Genomic DNA, 13,998 nt, shown 5'->3' on the forward strand with positions numbered 1-13,998 from the left:
ATTACCAAAAAGCTCAATATTTGCAACTTTCTGAAAAGCTTGATCTCTCTTACAGATAGAAAAAGTTTTCATCTTAGGAATTTAGAAAACCTAAAAATAAATTCCCAGGCAGTCCATGCCAATTTGTTTTGCAGGTATTTGTAGAACTTATGAAAAGGCAGTGCTATGAGCGAGAAAAAACAGCACTCTTACAATATTCATGTTCAAAACCCTATTGTGGGCACCAGTACAATGCCTGAACAACAAACAATTTACTTGCTTTGTGGTGCATTTTCAAAGGACATCAATAGAAGAATTTCACATGACAAGCGATCTCACAAAAACATTCTCTTCTTTATTACAGGCAGTGTAGCTTTCACGATTTAATAATGGAGTGTGCCTAAAACTCCGAAGAAATTGTCTCAGTCACTTCACAATACTGGTGAGTGATGTGGCAGTGATCAGAGGAAAGGAGACGGTGAAGTTTTCATGACTTCCAGCAAACTGAAAACAATGGAGTGCACTTACCACTCCAAAGATATTGTTTGAGGCACCTCATGATGCTTGTCTATGAGGTGGCAATGATCCAAAAGGAAGGAGTTGTGTAACAGCACATGGTCATCTGACACAGTAACACTTCAGAAAACAGTCTTGGACACTCTCAAAATTTAACACTTCTGCAACAGCATTCAACTTTCCTCCTTGCTTTTTTGACGCAAAGCACGCACTTTTGCAATAACTCCACGCAGCTTATCATATCTCCCAGTCGCTCCAGGCAAGTTCTCAAAAGGGATATGCTCTTGTATATCCTTGGCAAAGTTTTCACGTGGGGGAAGAGTAAGGATCTTGCTATGAAGGCCGAGAAACATAGGTGTTCCTTTGTACACATTCTGAGGCTTCACTTTTGATGTGCACGGTGTGCAGTCCTCAGAATTCGAAGTGTTGCCATTTTCCGAGGAGAGTGGGCTTGGCTGCTCTGGTCTATCACTTTCTGTGCTTCTTGGGGTGGTTGAATTGGGGCAATTCGAAGAAATACCTGGAGTATCGGGAGCAGGAGATTCTTGAGTGGTGCTGGAGCCATTTGAGTCTGCTGTTGTGTCTTTAGCCAGGTGAACATGCGTTATAAAAGGATTTCAATCAATTTACTTTCCCTCACTTCTAAGACTTTGCAAGGTATTGAAACTAAATGCAGCAGTTTCCAGAATAGCAAGGCTTCGTGTTACAAAATCTTATTATGGTGCACATGACTGCAGCATGCAACTGCCCTAAAAAGCTATTTACGCAAACTAATAGGCAGTTTTGTCCTATAAGTGCCACACACACAACCTATGCCTTTATCACCGCTCAATCCACACAATAAAATGTCAATTTCCGATCATTCTCCTTCAAATAAAGGGCTGCTTATCACTTGTTTATTAAATGCATGCTCTCTCATGGCCTGAGTTGCTTTGGGACGTTAACCTCATAAACTAGGTATTCACTGCATGGTTGAGTGGAAAGAAAATAATCATTTGCAATGACATTTCAACCAGACATCAGCACCCTTATCTACCCTTAGCCTTGTGTAGTGAGGCAAGAGTGAAGGTGGAGCGGTGTAAGAAAGTTGGCAAGGGCAAAAGAGAGCAGACGCAGTGAGGTAAGGGTTAGATGCACATAGGGTGAAAGTGATGCAGGAAATCTCTAACCAGCTACCTATTGTCAAGTGCATCGAATTCGTGCCAGTGCATAACTACAATGACTGTAAAAAAAAAAAAGGGATTTTTTTTAACCCCTCACTTAAAGAATGCACCCTTTTTCTAGCCACACAGCCTTCTGATGAGGGTGAATGAGCAGGAACAGTTTTAAATGCCCAAACCACTATGCAATAAATTAAGCTCCATCTGTCGCACATCAACCCACACTACGGAATGAAATGCCAGTTAGAATGTTCCGTGAGGAGTCCAGTGCCAACAGAAACCATGCCATGGTCACCAAGGGCTTCTGATCCGCGATATTCAAGACTTCATACTGAATGAGAGTAATGCAAGTGAACTCTACTTGTGTTCTCTTTAGACAGATTTACGGAATACTGCACGAGTGATATATGCAGGGCTAACATACAATTTGTTGACTAATCTATATACCACAGGAAACTGTGCTGAACAGTGCACTTTTTTTTTTTTTTTCATTTTTTAGAAAGCATCTTGGTCCTTTGCCAATTTGGAGGGCTGCTCCAGACTGCACATTGGAATATGCCAATAGTAAACTCAAAGAAAAATGGTATTAATTTTTCCAAGCATGAACTTGTTCCACAAATAACACTGCCAGTCTTTCACACAGCCTCATTCGTGCACTGCGCCCTTTACTGCATCCTGAGCCGTTAACCCTTTCACGTGACTGGGGGCTCACTGGGTCACGGCTGCTGCTGGTAATGCTTATTCATTTACAGAATATTCTGCATCACTCATTACAGCAGGCATTAGCAAAAACAATGTATTGCAATGCCACCAAGCAACATAAAGTATTAGAAAAAAACAACTAAATAGCAGCTGTCTATTTTAAGTAGTAATTTAAGTATCTCACACATGTTATCGCTGAACTACCAAATAATTACACAAAATTAAAGAGGGACAAAGTTTTAGCAATGGCAGCATTAATGCAAACTGCAGCATGAAATGCTGCATGCACTTATAGCATTTATGCCTAATTTTCAATTTTCAAACGTTTCAGGAACATTCTAGGTAATGACTATCGCTTTGGTTTGCAATGGCCTTGTGTTATCTTACTTCTATAGTTATTTCTGGCAGTCCTGCCGAACCACTGTTTGGACACAAATGCAGGCAAGTTATATGTATGTGCCACATCTGGCAGAGCATTATATTATGCAAAGCATAGCCAGCTCGTTTGGCCGAAAAGCCGTCACCTAAATTGAGAAAAATGGTGTCGGAGAAAATATGCATGTAATTTTGCACCAAAATCACGATACAACCGTTCTCTGTGCAGCGTTCAGAACAGTGTCGTACCATTTCACTTCCCATCAAGTTAGAGGTTAGTTTGCAGTAGGGATTCTAACCGATGACATGTGCAGCTCTGACAAGTGTAGGTGTCCACTAAAAAATTGCACCTTCCTTTCCCCAAAAACAAACTTAAAAAAAAAAAGTAATATATATATATATATATATATATATATATATATATATATATATATATATATATATATATATATATATATATATATATATATAAGTATTCATGAAATGAACCGATGGTGTTAGACACTTTGCATCTCCTCTTAAAGCAAAGCTTGAGCATCCCCCTAATTTTTTATAGGCAACATGCTTCCTACACCCCTATTATGCATGCCACTAGGCAAAAACCGAACTTTCACGAGATGTGGATCACTGGATGTCAGAAATGTCTTCAAGAAGTGCATGGTAGCCTCTTTTACATATACACATTGCAAAATGCATACACTGCAATAATATGCATAATATCGGCCTGTGTTTCATATTGATTGAAATTACCGAATTTAAAAGTAGCAAGAGTATGAAACTCTATTAGATGCACACTTCAACTGCCTGAAATACGCAGAAATGGATACTTCACCTGCAAGAATGTTTTCAGTTGCAAAGCAAACCTGCTCCTCTTCAGCCCCATCATCAATGGTCATATCAACCACAGCACCAACATCCGTGCTTGGCTTCACGGCTGGTGCAGGTACCTTCTGTCTCTCACTGAAGCTTTTTGCAAGTGGAGCCTAGAACATTTAAACCTTGATGTGAACTTAATACTATTAGTCTATGCAGGTTAAAATGGAAATATGAAAGTAAGAGGGGCAGCAAAGTTTAAATTGTTCAAAACCTTTGCACCATTCCTGGCAGTGGTAATATTGCTTCCAACATGCAACAATCATGACCTAGAATAAAGTTTGACATAGTGAAAAGACCCACCCAACAACGTGATAAAACAGCGCAGCTAAGACACGGACAAGGAAGGAAACACGGCACAAGCACTTGTACAGCGCTTGTGCCTGTTTCCTTCCTCGTCCTTATCTTAGCTGCGCTGTTTTATCACGATGAATGACCAACAAGCCGGTTCATCCGTCCACCCAACAGAACCAGATAATATGTATAACAATGTGATGCAATCACCATATCGCTAAGATGTCATCAAGTATTGGTCAGAGAAAGCAGTGAAATGATGCCATCGTCACATCCAGCTAGCTATGAAACTATGAAATTCCAAATTAAAATCCAGCCAGAGCCACCAGCTATATTGTGCAAGTTAGAAGATGGTGACACTACCAAACCTTTTATCGCACAATAATGCAGTGCAGCAGTCACTGCGTACGCATTTCTCTGCTGTTTGCTCACCACTACAGCAAGCAAACAGATGCATGTGGTGTTCTAAATGCCCACTGAGTGCTTTTGTAGCAAAGCACAGATGAGCCAAAAGCTCAGAGGGTTGAAACACTTGTAAACACATACAAAAAGGACTCAGGAAAGGCATGGAAAGACCAGACAAGCCACTTCCAGGGCTTCACAGCTCTTTGACTACACCAGTTGCAAATATCCCCACAGGACCACATAATTTGTAGGTTAGTGGATTCTCATGCCACTTGTGGCATTCAAGTGAAATGCCTCAAGCTCTTGTAAAGAAATTAAAAAAAAAATTGCGAAGTAATGCTAGTATCTGGATTTCAGGGTATACCTGTAGTGTCTCCATCACACTGCTGGTTCAGCATGGACGGTTTGCTGGGCACTTCAAAACTTAAAAAAATCCTTCATGCCTCAGCCAAAAGAGTGCAACTAAGTTTGCATAGCATGAAAATTTTGTGTCAATGCTCAGTAAAGTTTCAATATGCTCCTCCCTTTCCCCTCAACTTGGGCCTCTGTCCTGGCAGCTGAAGCCATATTCCACCACCATGGGCCACGCTCCCGTCACTACATCTGGGTGCAGCAACAGTAGCAGAAAACAGGAGAGCAAGACGTACAATATGGTGACTGATCTTGGACAAAGAAACGTGGATGGAAAAAGTCGATGCCAAAGTTAAAAGCAGATTGACTCTGCACTCACATTTACGAGCACTACATCATGCACAGGGCTCTGCAACTTGGATGTAGCATTCGAAGCAACACACATTACCAAGAGGATTTATTAAGCTTTTAATTTTGAAATGAGTACTCACACAGACATCTACGAATTGTTGCATTAAAATATTACCATAAATATTGTTTCAGGGTCCCTTCATGGGTAGCTGCTGTATAAAACCCCATTCAATAAAATTCCGAGTTGCTGGCAGCATAGTGTCCGGTCCACCTTGTTTCCTCTGTCACCTATGTCTCTGTGTAACCCTTACAGCCCCTCATAAGGACTTCAGGCAAGTAAACAAAATAGTCTGCACAATTCCTTTGCACACTCACGCATCTGCCACATTTTGACACACTGAAGCACCCACTGCACCCTGCGGATAATGCTGGCAAGATGTATGCATAACATGTTAGACTTCCAAGTGAGAGGCTGCAATGGCAACAACAAAACTACTGAAGCAAGTATATGAGATCATGTACAATGATCTAACCTGACAACTCTAGCTTCTTTTATACCCCTCCCCCCCCCGCCCCTTCTCAAGCAGAAGTGCCAAGTTCCAGATCTCATACAAAAACCTTGGATGTGACATAACAAGTCTAAAATTGTTTGCTAGGCACTGATCAGCTCACCTCAAAAACACTTCCTGAACCCCACACCACACAGAGAGTTGAGTGCTCACCTCTGACTTCATGTATTTCTCAGCTGCAGAAAGCTGCTGATGTGGAAGCAATGGAGGCATTCCTTTCTCAACATGCATCTGTAAATAAAGTGCACACCAATAAAAATGGCACTAAATGTAACAATGTCGAGAGACACTGAGGATAAAATGAAGTTGGCTTGAATCCTTGATTCAGTAATTCAGTAATTCATCGTATCTGAACTACAAATATGCTAGTTTCACCAAAAACAGGGCTTTTATAAGCAATAAAAGTTTAAAAAAAAGTGGGAGGGGAAGGAGGGTTAGACATCTGATGCAAGAATTCTGTGAGAGTAGCTGGATTTACCCTCGCTGATTGCTCTGACGCTGCTGTGGTGAGCCACACAATTTTCCTAAAGAATCGGACTCGCGAGACAACTGGAGAAGATCGAAGGCATACAGCACACCATGTATGCTGACGACTTCACGGTCTGGGTTATCTCCGGGTCGCTTGGCCGGAAAGAAGAACGACTGCAAGCAGCGGCTACCTGCGTGGAAGAATATGTCCGTGCACGAGGCCTCGCCTGCTCCACAGGAAAATCCAAACTCCTGTGAGTTCACAAAGGGAAACACAAGGAAGGGACCCTCAATGTCTCCCTTGAAGGACAGCTACTTCCCGGACGAGACAATATACGAGTCTTGGGAATGTGGCTGCAGAGCAACCAGCGATGCGGCCACACGCTCGGCCTTCTAAAGCAATCAACCACTCAGGTCGCCAGGATGATCACGCGCGTGTCGCAGAAGCGGAGCGGCATGCGAGAGGGGGATACCCTGCATCTGGTTCAGAGCCTGGTGCTCAGTCGCGTGGGCTACGCCCTCCCGTACTTCAACCTCAACAAAGGAGAAGTGGAAAGTGCAGATATCATCATCTGCAAAGCTTACAAGACAGCCCTGCACCTACCAATGAACACCTCCAATGCAAAAGTACTAGCTCTTGGAGTTCACAACACCTTTGAAGAGATAAAAGAAGCCCAACTGGTCACGCAGATAGCCAGGCTCCAGCAGACTCCTATGGGGCGCTCGCTTCTTAGGCGACTGGGGCTAGGCGCAACTGCGGAAATCGAGAATCGTACTGCGAGCATACCGGATGCAATTCGCCAGATGCTAAAGGTTAGCTCCCTTCCCCGGAACATGGACCCCAACTTGCATGTGGCCCGTAGGGCCGTCCGGGCGAAGTATGTACAACAAAATCTAGCTACAAAATCCATAACAGTATATATGGACGCGGCTCCATATAAAGGAAGCTCACATAACAGCACAGTGGCGGTAGCTATTGATTCCAACCTAAAGGAATTAGCTAGCGCCTCAGTCAGGGACTGCACGGTAATTGAAGGGGAGGAGCTGGCCGTTGCTCTAGCGGTGGTAGCCGGGTATCAAAGCAACACGTCCCTTACCATTCTTACAGATTCAAGAGAAGCGTGCCGTAACTACATGAACGGTCGCACAGGTTGCGCAGCGCTCAGGCTCCTCCACAGCGCGACCCCGTCAAAAATCGCAACATCTACTGGGTGCCAGGAGTCCAGGACACACCGACATAGCGGGGAACGAACGCGCCGACGAGGTAGCTCGAAGGTATACGAGCCGAGCTTCCTCCCAATCGGACGATCTACCCAAGCAAATCGGCCCTACATACTCGGACATTCTCAACTACTATAAGGGGGTAAGGATCCGCTATCCGCCACCTCATCGTGACCTAAATCAACAAGAGGCAGTGTACTGGCAAAGACTGCAGAGAGGAACATTCCCAAACCTGCATATCCTTAGCAAGATTTGCCCGTCCCAATATTGGGACACCTGCCCGTGGTGTGGTAGCAAACCTTCGTTATGCCACATCACGTGGGAATGTAGTAATAACGATAGATTTTGTAAAGACCCGAGTGCGGAACAGTGAGAGAGCCGGCTCTCCAGCGGCGATATGGGTTGCCAACTAGGTCTGATCCAGCACACCCAGCGAGCAGCAAAGCTCAGCGGAGCCCTGGAATAGGGGCTCCGACCCTGTGAAAAGAAGGAAGATGGACCTCTTCTTTCTCGTCTGCCACTAGCACAAGACCTTTCTAGAGAAATTAACGTCTTTCCTATCTTATCCTAACCTATCCTAAATAATAAAAATGGGTTGAGAGTGGCAGTAAGTGGGCAGCCCCCTAGCTAAGGCTGGAGGGCATCTGGATTTCCCACTAGTCGTTGAATTTAATTTTGCCAATGCCTTTTTTGTTCCACTGCTACATGGGCTTCTAGTGAATGCAGGCTTAATGGAGGGTGGAGGGGGGGTGGACAGCCAGCTGGCTAAGCAGCCGCAGTCAAGAGGTGGTGTTGGTTGATTGATAGGGTTTAATGTTATGGAGTGACGTTGGCTATGACGGATGCTGGAGTGGAGGGCACTGGATAATTTCAACTAACTGGTGTTATTGATGGTGCAACGACATCGCAGAGTACATGAGCATCTTGCATTTGCCTCCATCGAAACGCAGCTGCCACGGCCAGGATCAAACCCACGTCCTCAAGATCGGCAGTCCAGCACTCTAGCCACTCAGCCACCACAGCAGTAAACAATGGGGATGTGGCTAGTTCTTCTGGAGGCTAGTGGTTGTGGGTGGATGATCCTCAACTGGACTGGAGACTTCACTTCGAACAGAGAGATTTCTGGGAGTGCTTTTTTGCAGTAGAGGTACAGCTGTTGCCGTCAACAGCCATTTTATCAACAAATTGCATGCACCGATGCTGAATTTCCGTTGCGGTCTCCTAGTCGTCCACAAGTCTGACTACACCGCCAATCACATAAAACAGTGAACACAGAGTCCTTTTTGTGAGACATTGGAACTTCGAATAGAGTGGCAGAAGGAAATATTCTTGGCTATAAATGCATCTTTCGCCGACGAACCAATATCAACAAAGCCAGAAAGAGGCACAGAGTCAATGTTCACTAAGGACAAAAATCAGATGAAATTGTCCTCAGTGTCTCTTAATGGATCAGTCTATTGTAGGAGACAATAAAAAAAATATTGCCATATTCTGGTGGGTCTTCGTTCATCTATGATGGCAGAAACCAGTGCAATATTGGTGGTTTTCTCAGTAATTTATATTTCAGTCAAGAAAATAAACACACTTTGAAGGTGAACTTTTTTTTTGTGACGCCAGTTGTGATAGCAAAAGGTGTCTGGGAAAAAAAAAAAAAAAAAAAAGTGAATGGTGAAGCCTACATTATTCGGATCATTTCTTTGGTGAGACTTCTTGTTCTTCTTTATGCCTCTAACCTATCTCTTTATTTTGAAAAAAAAATTGCTGAGCGTCTGTACAGTGCCACAAAATGCGGTGCGGCTGCTGCTGATGCTGTTTCTAACGGGGTGCTGTTATAATTAACCCAACAATTTTGTTGGCTTTTTTTGCCGCGTTCCTAACAATATGACTTGGTGGTGAAGGAAGAAACTGAATTGAACTGAGCCTTACTTTGGGGGTGTCCCCTAAATATGTTGAACTTGTTTGAAAATGGAAGATAAAGTGAAGCTACACTCACCTGCGGCAACTTACAGGTTTAAACATTGCCACTTAGCCGGTAGGTAGGCTATGGTGTATGGAGTGAGTGTTCTAAAATTTATGCTGAGAACTATACAGGGTTACTTTTGTTGAAAGAAACTTCAGGCTCCTTAGTTTTCTCATAACTAATTAGCTACCGCATCTTGCACGGCTTGTTTCTTGTCTATCATCTTCGTTCTAGCAATGGTTTACTTGAGCACCTTAGTACTTTAAACTATAATTTCCCAATAACAAAGTACCTCAGTGCATGCCGCACTCCTCACTGCCTGGGTGGTATAAAAAAATAAGGTTCTGAAATGGCCCAATCTATTTCTCACGACGACAGCAAAGCATATATTTATCCAGGCAAGGAGCTCTTGATTGCCACAAACAAAATATGGATAATAAGATTCATTTAACTGATCCTTTCAGCAGTTAACACTGAATGGCTTGATGGCACTTACAGAACATTGCATGCCTGCTTTTTCTAGATACTAGATGACAAACAGGTGCACCTTTGAGAACAGAAGTAGCCATGCGATAACAAATATATATATATATTAAAATATAATAAAAGCAACACTTAAACAGACGCACTGTTTCAACTGCACAAACAAAAGGGAATTAGAGATACTTGCATCATAAACTCCCTCCGGCACAGGAGTATTGAAGCCAGGAAAGCTGAGCAACAGGCTTGGGTCATATTTCACTACATTGAGAAGCAAGGTAATACACATATTAGTTCAAAATTTCACACACTGATCAGCACGAAATGGTTGTCCTTTAATCTCTTTGTGTGATTAAAACCAAGGCAATCACTTGGAGTCTTTTTGACAATGTGAACAAAGACTTGTGTGCCAGAAGTGCGCCATGAAAAATAACTACCAGCATTCTGACAATACTGAATTGTGCAAATAAAAAAAACTCACCTTGATTCTCCTCAGCTTTTATTTCACCTTCTTCACCTTCTTCAACATCATCAGCATTTGCTTTGTCTAGGAATAAAACATACAAATGGCATGGATACAAAATCATATATATGACTCTGCTTAACTAAAAAATGTCAAAACATACTGGCCTATAATTCTAAGCTAGAAACTTGCATCACTGGAATCTAAAGCACCTTTAAATCTATCAATAACTGATATATTTAAGAGGGTTCAGAATAAATCAACTGAAGGCAGACTAAATGGAATATTAACAAAAAGCTGAGAAAACTGGTGAGGAAATTTAATATTATTACCAATTTATGATGTGTCATTGTCTGAGCCCTTGCTAAGTCAGGAGAAATATGTGGCTTGCTTATCAGATGGGTGTATTCACAGCATTTAGCAACAAATGATGCCACCATACTGTTTACCACCCTTTATGCAGTAAAGCTAACTCAAGCATGGCCATGTCACCATTTGGAAAGAGCACAGACAACTCCTAGAGCTTGTGCTTGTCTTCTACTTCTACAATTGGTACGCACAATAGGTTCAAGCAGGCCAACAGGACGCATTGCAAAGCAAGCAATACATTGTGTTCCCATATATCAGCAGTGCTCGCCACGTTGCTTTGCCCCCATTTCAACAGTACTTGACCACTGAAATTGTGCAGTGCACCAAATTTTTGTTGTCTGTACGAGCTGCACCTGGCCAAGGCACAGTTCGAGAGATCAGTCAATATGTATACACAATTATCTGCCTTATCCTAGCTCTTAGGAAAAATGATATATCTGCTATATCAGGATTCTAATCCCTCAAAGTACCTGGACTTACTACTTATTCCCTTTTAGCACCCATTAAATAAGAATACCTACCCAACCGCTGAGAAAAGAGAGCAACGTAGACAACTACGATGAGAACACACACACCTATATATATATAAGCCAATCAAACAAATTTAGGTTGCTTATAAAAAAAAGCAAACACAGCTTCGAAATTCTGAGTGAGGAGTTATGTTATAAAATGGCTAGGTTGTATATTCCAATCAATAGTTGTCAATTAGCTTTCATTCAGAGGCAAAACATATTTTTTGTGTCTAGTGCCGGCTGCCTTGTTGCAGATGCTGGCATTTCAATGACACTTTAGTAACAATGAACATGATGTGTTCAAGGAACAAAACTCAAGCACTAAATTGTGAAATTAAGACATATCATCAAGTAACCACAATTAGCACAATTGCAAATGAGAGAAAAAAAAAAGAATGCTTCCAGGCTGACTAGTCTCATGCTTGTATTCTCCCCTTATTTGGCAACAATAAAACTGGACCCACCGTCATCATCCAAGCCATAGATTTTGATTCCCGAGCTCTCAACCTGAGCATGCATAAGCCATCCCGGAGGATACCCAATTACACGCATTCTATAGATGAATGGAGGCAGGTCGGAGGGATCCAAGTTTAAAGCTTTTCTGAGCTCCGCGCTGAAACCACAAAAGTAAAGATATGCGAGTCAAAAGATCTGTTAAATGTGATGAAGCTCTGACAAGTTTACAAAAGACGTTTATACTGAGTTAGTTATAAGCAAAGCAACAGTGCTAAAAAACTCACTAACACAGGATATCTATCTTGCAACTGCAAATCACTGATCCAAGAGCCTGAGGCTGGCGGACCTTACGGACAGCCTAGACATGCAAGTGGTTGCGTGACCACCGAGAACTTGTTTAAAATTAATAGCAATACACAAAAAAAAAAAAAAAAAAAAAGTCGTCTTGATGGCAGCAAAGGAATAGCATGAAGTTATCGCTGAGCATATATACAAGTAACAGGCACCACTATACGAAGTGTGTCTGGAAAGCAAAAACACAATGTGTACTAGCTGATAAGTCATAAACGTAGTAGATTAAGTGACCACACTTCCATTAACCTTGAAGCTTCTGCCTCCTCTTTTTCCCGGCTTGCATTACTCCACCAGCACATGGCCAAATAGAATGCTTAAGAAATATGGATGCCAATCCTGACTGCTGCCAAATGTGTGGTGCAATCTGCGAGCAAGATGAGAACCATCCGCGGAGATTCACAGATAGGTTTGTGCTATTTATGGTTTGGTTTAGTTTGTGGGGTTTAACGTCCCAAAGCGACTCAGGCTATGAGAGACGCCGTAATGGAGGACTCCAGAAATTTCGACCACCTGGGGTTCTTTAACGTGCACTGACAACGCACAGCACACGGGCGCCTTGCTTTTCGCCTCCACCGAAAAGTGGCCGCCGAGGCCTGGATTCGATCCCGTGTCCTTGGGAACAGTAGTCGAGTGCCGTAACCACTGCGCCACCCCGGCGGGGTTTGTGCTATTTATGGTGATGCCGTGAATCGAGTATGGGGAAAAAAAGGAGGCAGGTATTATTGGGAGGCACAACAGATTTTCATAGTGAAAACAGGTACAGGAAGACGTCAGTTGACACCGAAGGTCCCTTCACACCATTTAATACAAAATTTATTGATATAAACCAGTGATGATAAGCAATGACATGAATTCACTCCCAAAGTGTCTGAGAATAAGAATTCTTAACGGTGCAAGCTATGGCGGTCCAATGAATATAAACAGAGGATGGATTCGACAGGTGGCAGAAGCCTGCTTCTAGACAACGCTTGGCCACACTTCGAGCACACCACTGCCTCACTTCTGAAAAAACTGAAGACCGAGGTTCAGAAGTCGCCCCTGTAAAACCTGGACTTGGCACCCAATGATTCTCACTTTTGCTTATTCATCTCAAGAAACACCTTGAGGGGAAACTGTTCACAGATACTGAGTTGACACAAAAAGTAATAACATAGTTTGCACAGCAGGCGTGAGATTTCCATTTCTATAGCATAAAAAAGCTGGTGCCCAAACCATACAAGCATTTGAATAATTGCAGGAAATACTTAAAAAAAAAGTTAAAATGCATTAGAAATCCTTTGAGGTGAAGTTTTGTCAAATAAAAATTATCCACAAACATGTTTGCCTTCGTATCTCCCCTTTCAAGATACGCCTCGCAGCAATTACCTAAAACTATGTTAAAAAAGTTGCCACATTTTAACGTAATTATTGTATGAATACTCTGTTCTAATGCAACCTCTAGGTAGAGATTTAGATGCTTACCTGTATACCCCAGGCCGGAAGCGTTGCGACAGCATTTCATGCTCGAAGTAACGCCTACAGTAAACAAATGCCACAATTTTAACATAAAAACTTTGACTCACTGCAGCAAACAGTATCAGTTCAGTTCAGTTCAGTCGTGTCCGACTCTTTGTGACCCTATGGACCATATCACGCCACGCTTTCCGGTCTCTCACTATCTTCCTAATATCACATAACTTCATCTGCAGCGCCTCGAGGATGCCATCTAACCATCGCGTTCGCTGCCTACCCCTTCTCCGGTGACCCTCAACCTTTCCCAACATCAAATCTTTCTCCAGCGACTCCTCTCTTCTCATCAGATGGCCAAAGTAGCTGAGCTTTAACTTTAGAATTTGACCCTCCAATGAGCAGTCAGAGTTTATGGTCGACAATATCGACTGATTTGATCTTCTGGCCGTCCAAGGAACTCTCAAGAGCCTCCGCCAGCACCACAATTCAAAAGCGTCAATTCTTCGGCGGTCAGCATTCTTCACAGTCCAACTCTCCCATCCATACATCACAACTGTAAAGACCATAGTGCGAGTTATACGGATCTTGGTTGGCAGTGTAATGTCTCTGCTCTTTACTAGGCGGTCAAGGCCAGCCATGGCTCTCTTTCCCAGAAGCAGGCGTCTCCTAATTTCATGGCTGCAGTCTCCTT

At 42.8% G+C, this 13,998-nt stretch overlaps 1 protein-coding gene across 8 annotated transcripts in view; it reads right to left on the reverse strand.

The window, feature by feature from the left end:
- Positions 1 to 314: 314 nt before the first annotated feature.
- Positions 315 to 13,998, reverse strand: part of LOC146205494 (zinc finger CCHC domain-containing protein 8 homolog) — a 41,672-nt gene continuing 27,988 nt past the window's right edge. For 6 of the 8 annotated variants that reach the window (XM_084590204.1, XM_084590209.1, XM_084590207.1 and 3 more), the window contains 7 exons: positions 13,320 to 13,373; positions 11,513 to 11,661; positions 10,186 to 10,251; positions 9,895 to 9,965; positions 5,729 to 5,806; positions 3,565 to 3,715; positions 315 to 1,078 (listed from right to left, as the gene is read on the reverse strand). In XM_084590204.1, coding sequence (XP_084446330.1) covers positions 669 to 1,078; positions 3,565 to 3,715; positions 5,729 to 5,806; positions 9,895 to 9,965; positions 10,186 to 10,251; positions 11,513 to 11,661; positions 13,320 to 13,373 — 979 coding nt within the window. In that variant the 3' untranslated portion in view covers positions 315 to 668. The remainder of the gene's footprint in view (positions 1,079 to 3,564; positions 3,716 to 5,728; positions 5,807 to 9,894; positions 9,966 to 10,185; positions 10,252 to 11,512; positions 11,662 to 13,319; positions 13,374 to 13,998) is intronic. The other 2 variants (XM_084590205.1, XM_084590202.1) reach the window with 2 other exon arrangements.

Source organism: Amblyomma maculatum, chromosome 1 (genome assembly GCF_055883805.1).
Source record: "Amblyomma maculatum isolate TAMU_Amacu chromosome 1, ASM5588380v1, whole genome shotgun sequence".
Taxonomy (NCBI): Eukaryota; Metazoa; Arthropoda; class Arachnida; order Ixodida; family Ixodidae; genus Amblyomma; species Amblyomma maculatum.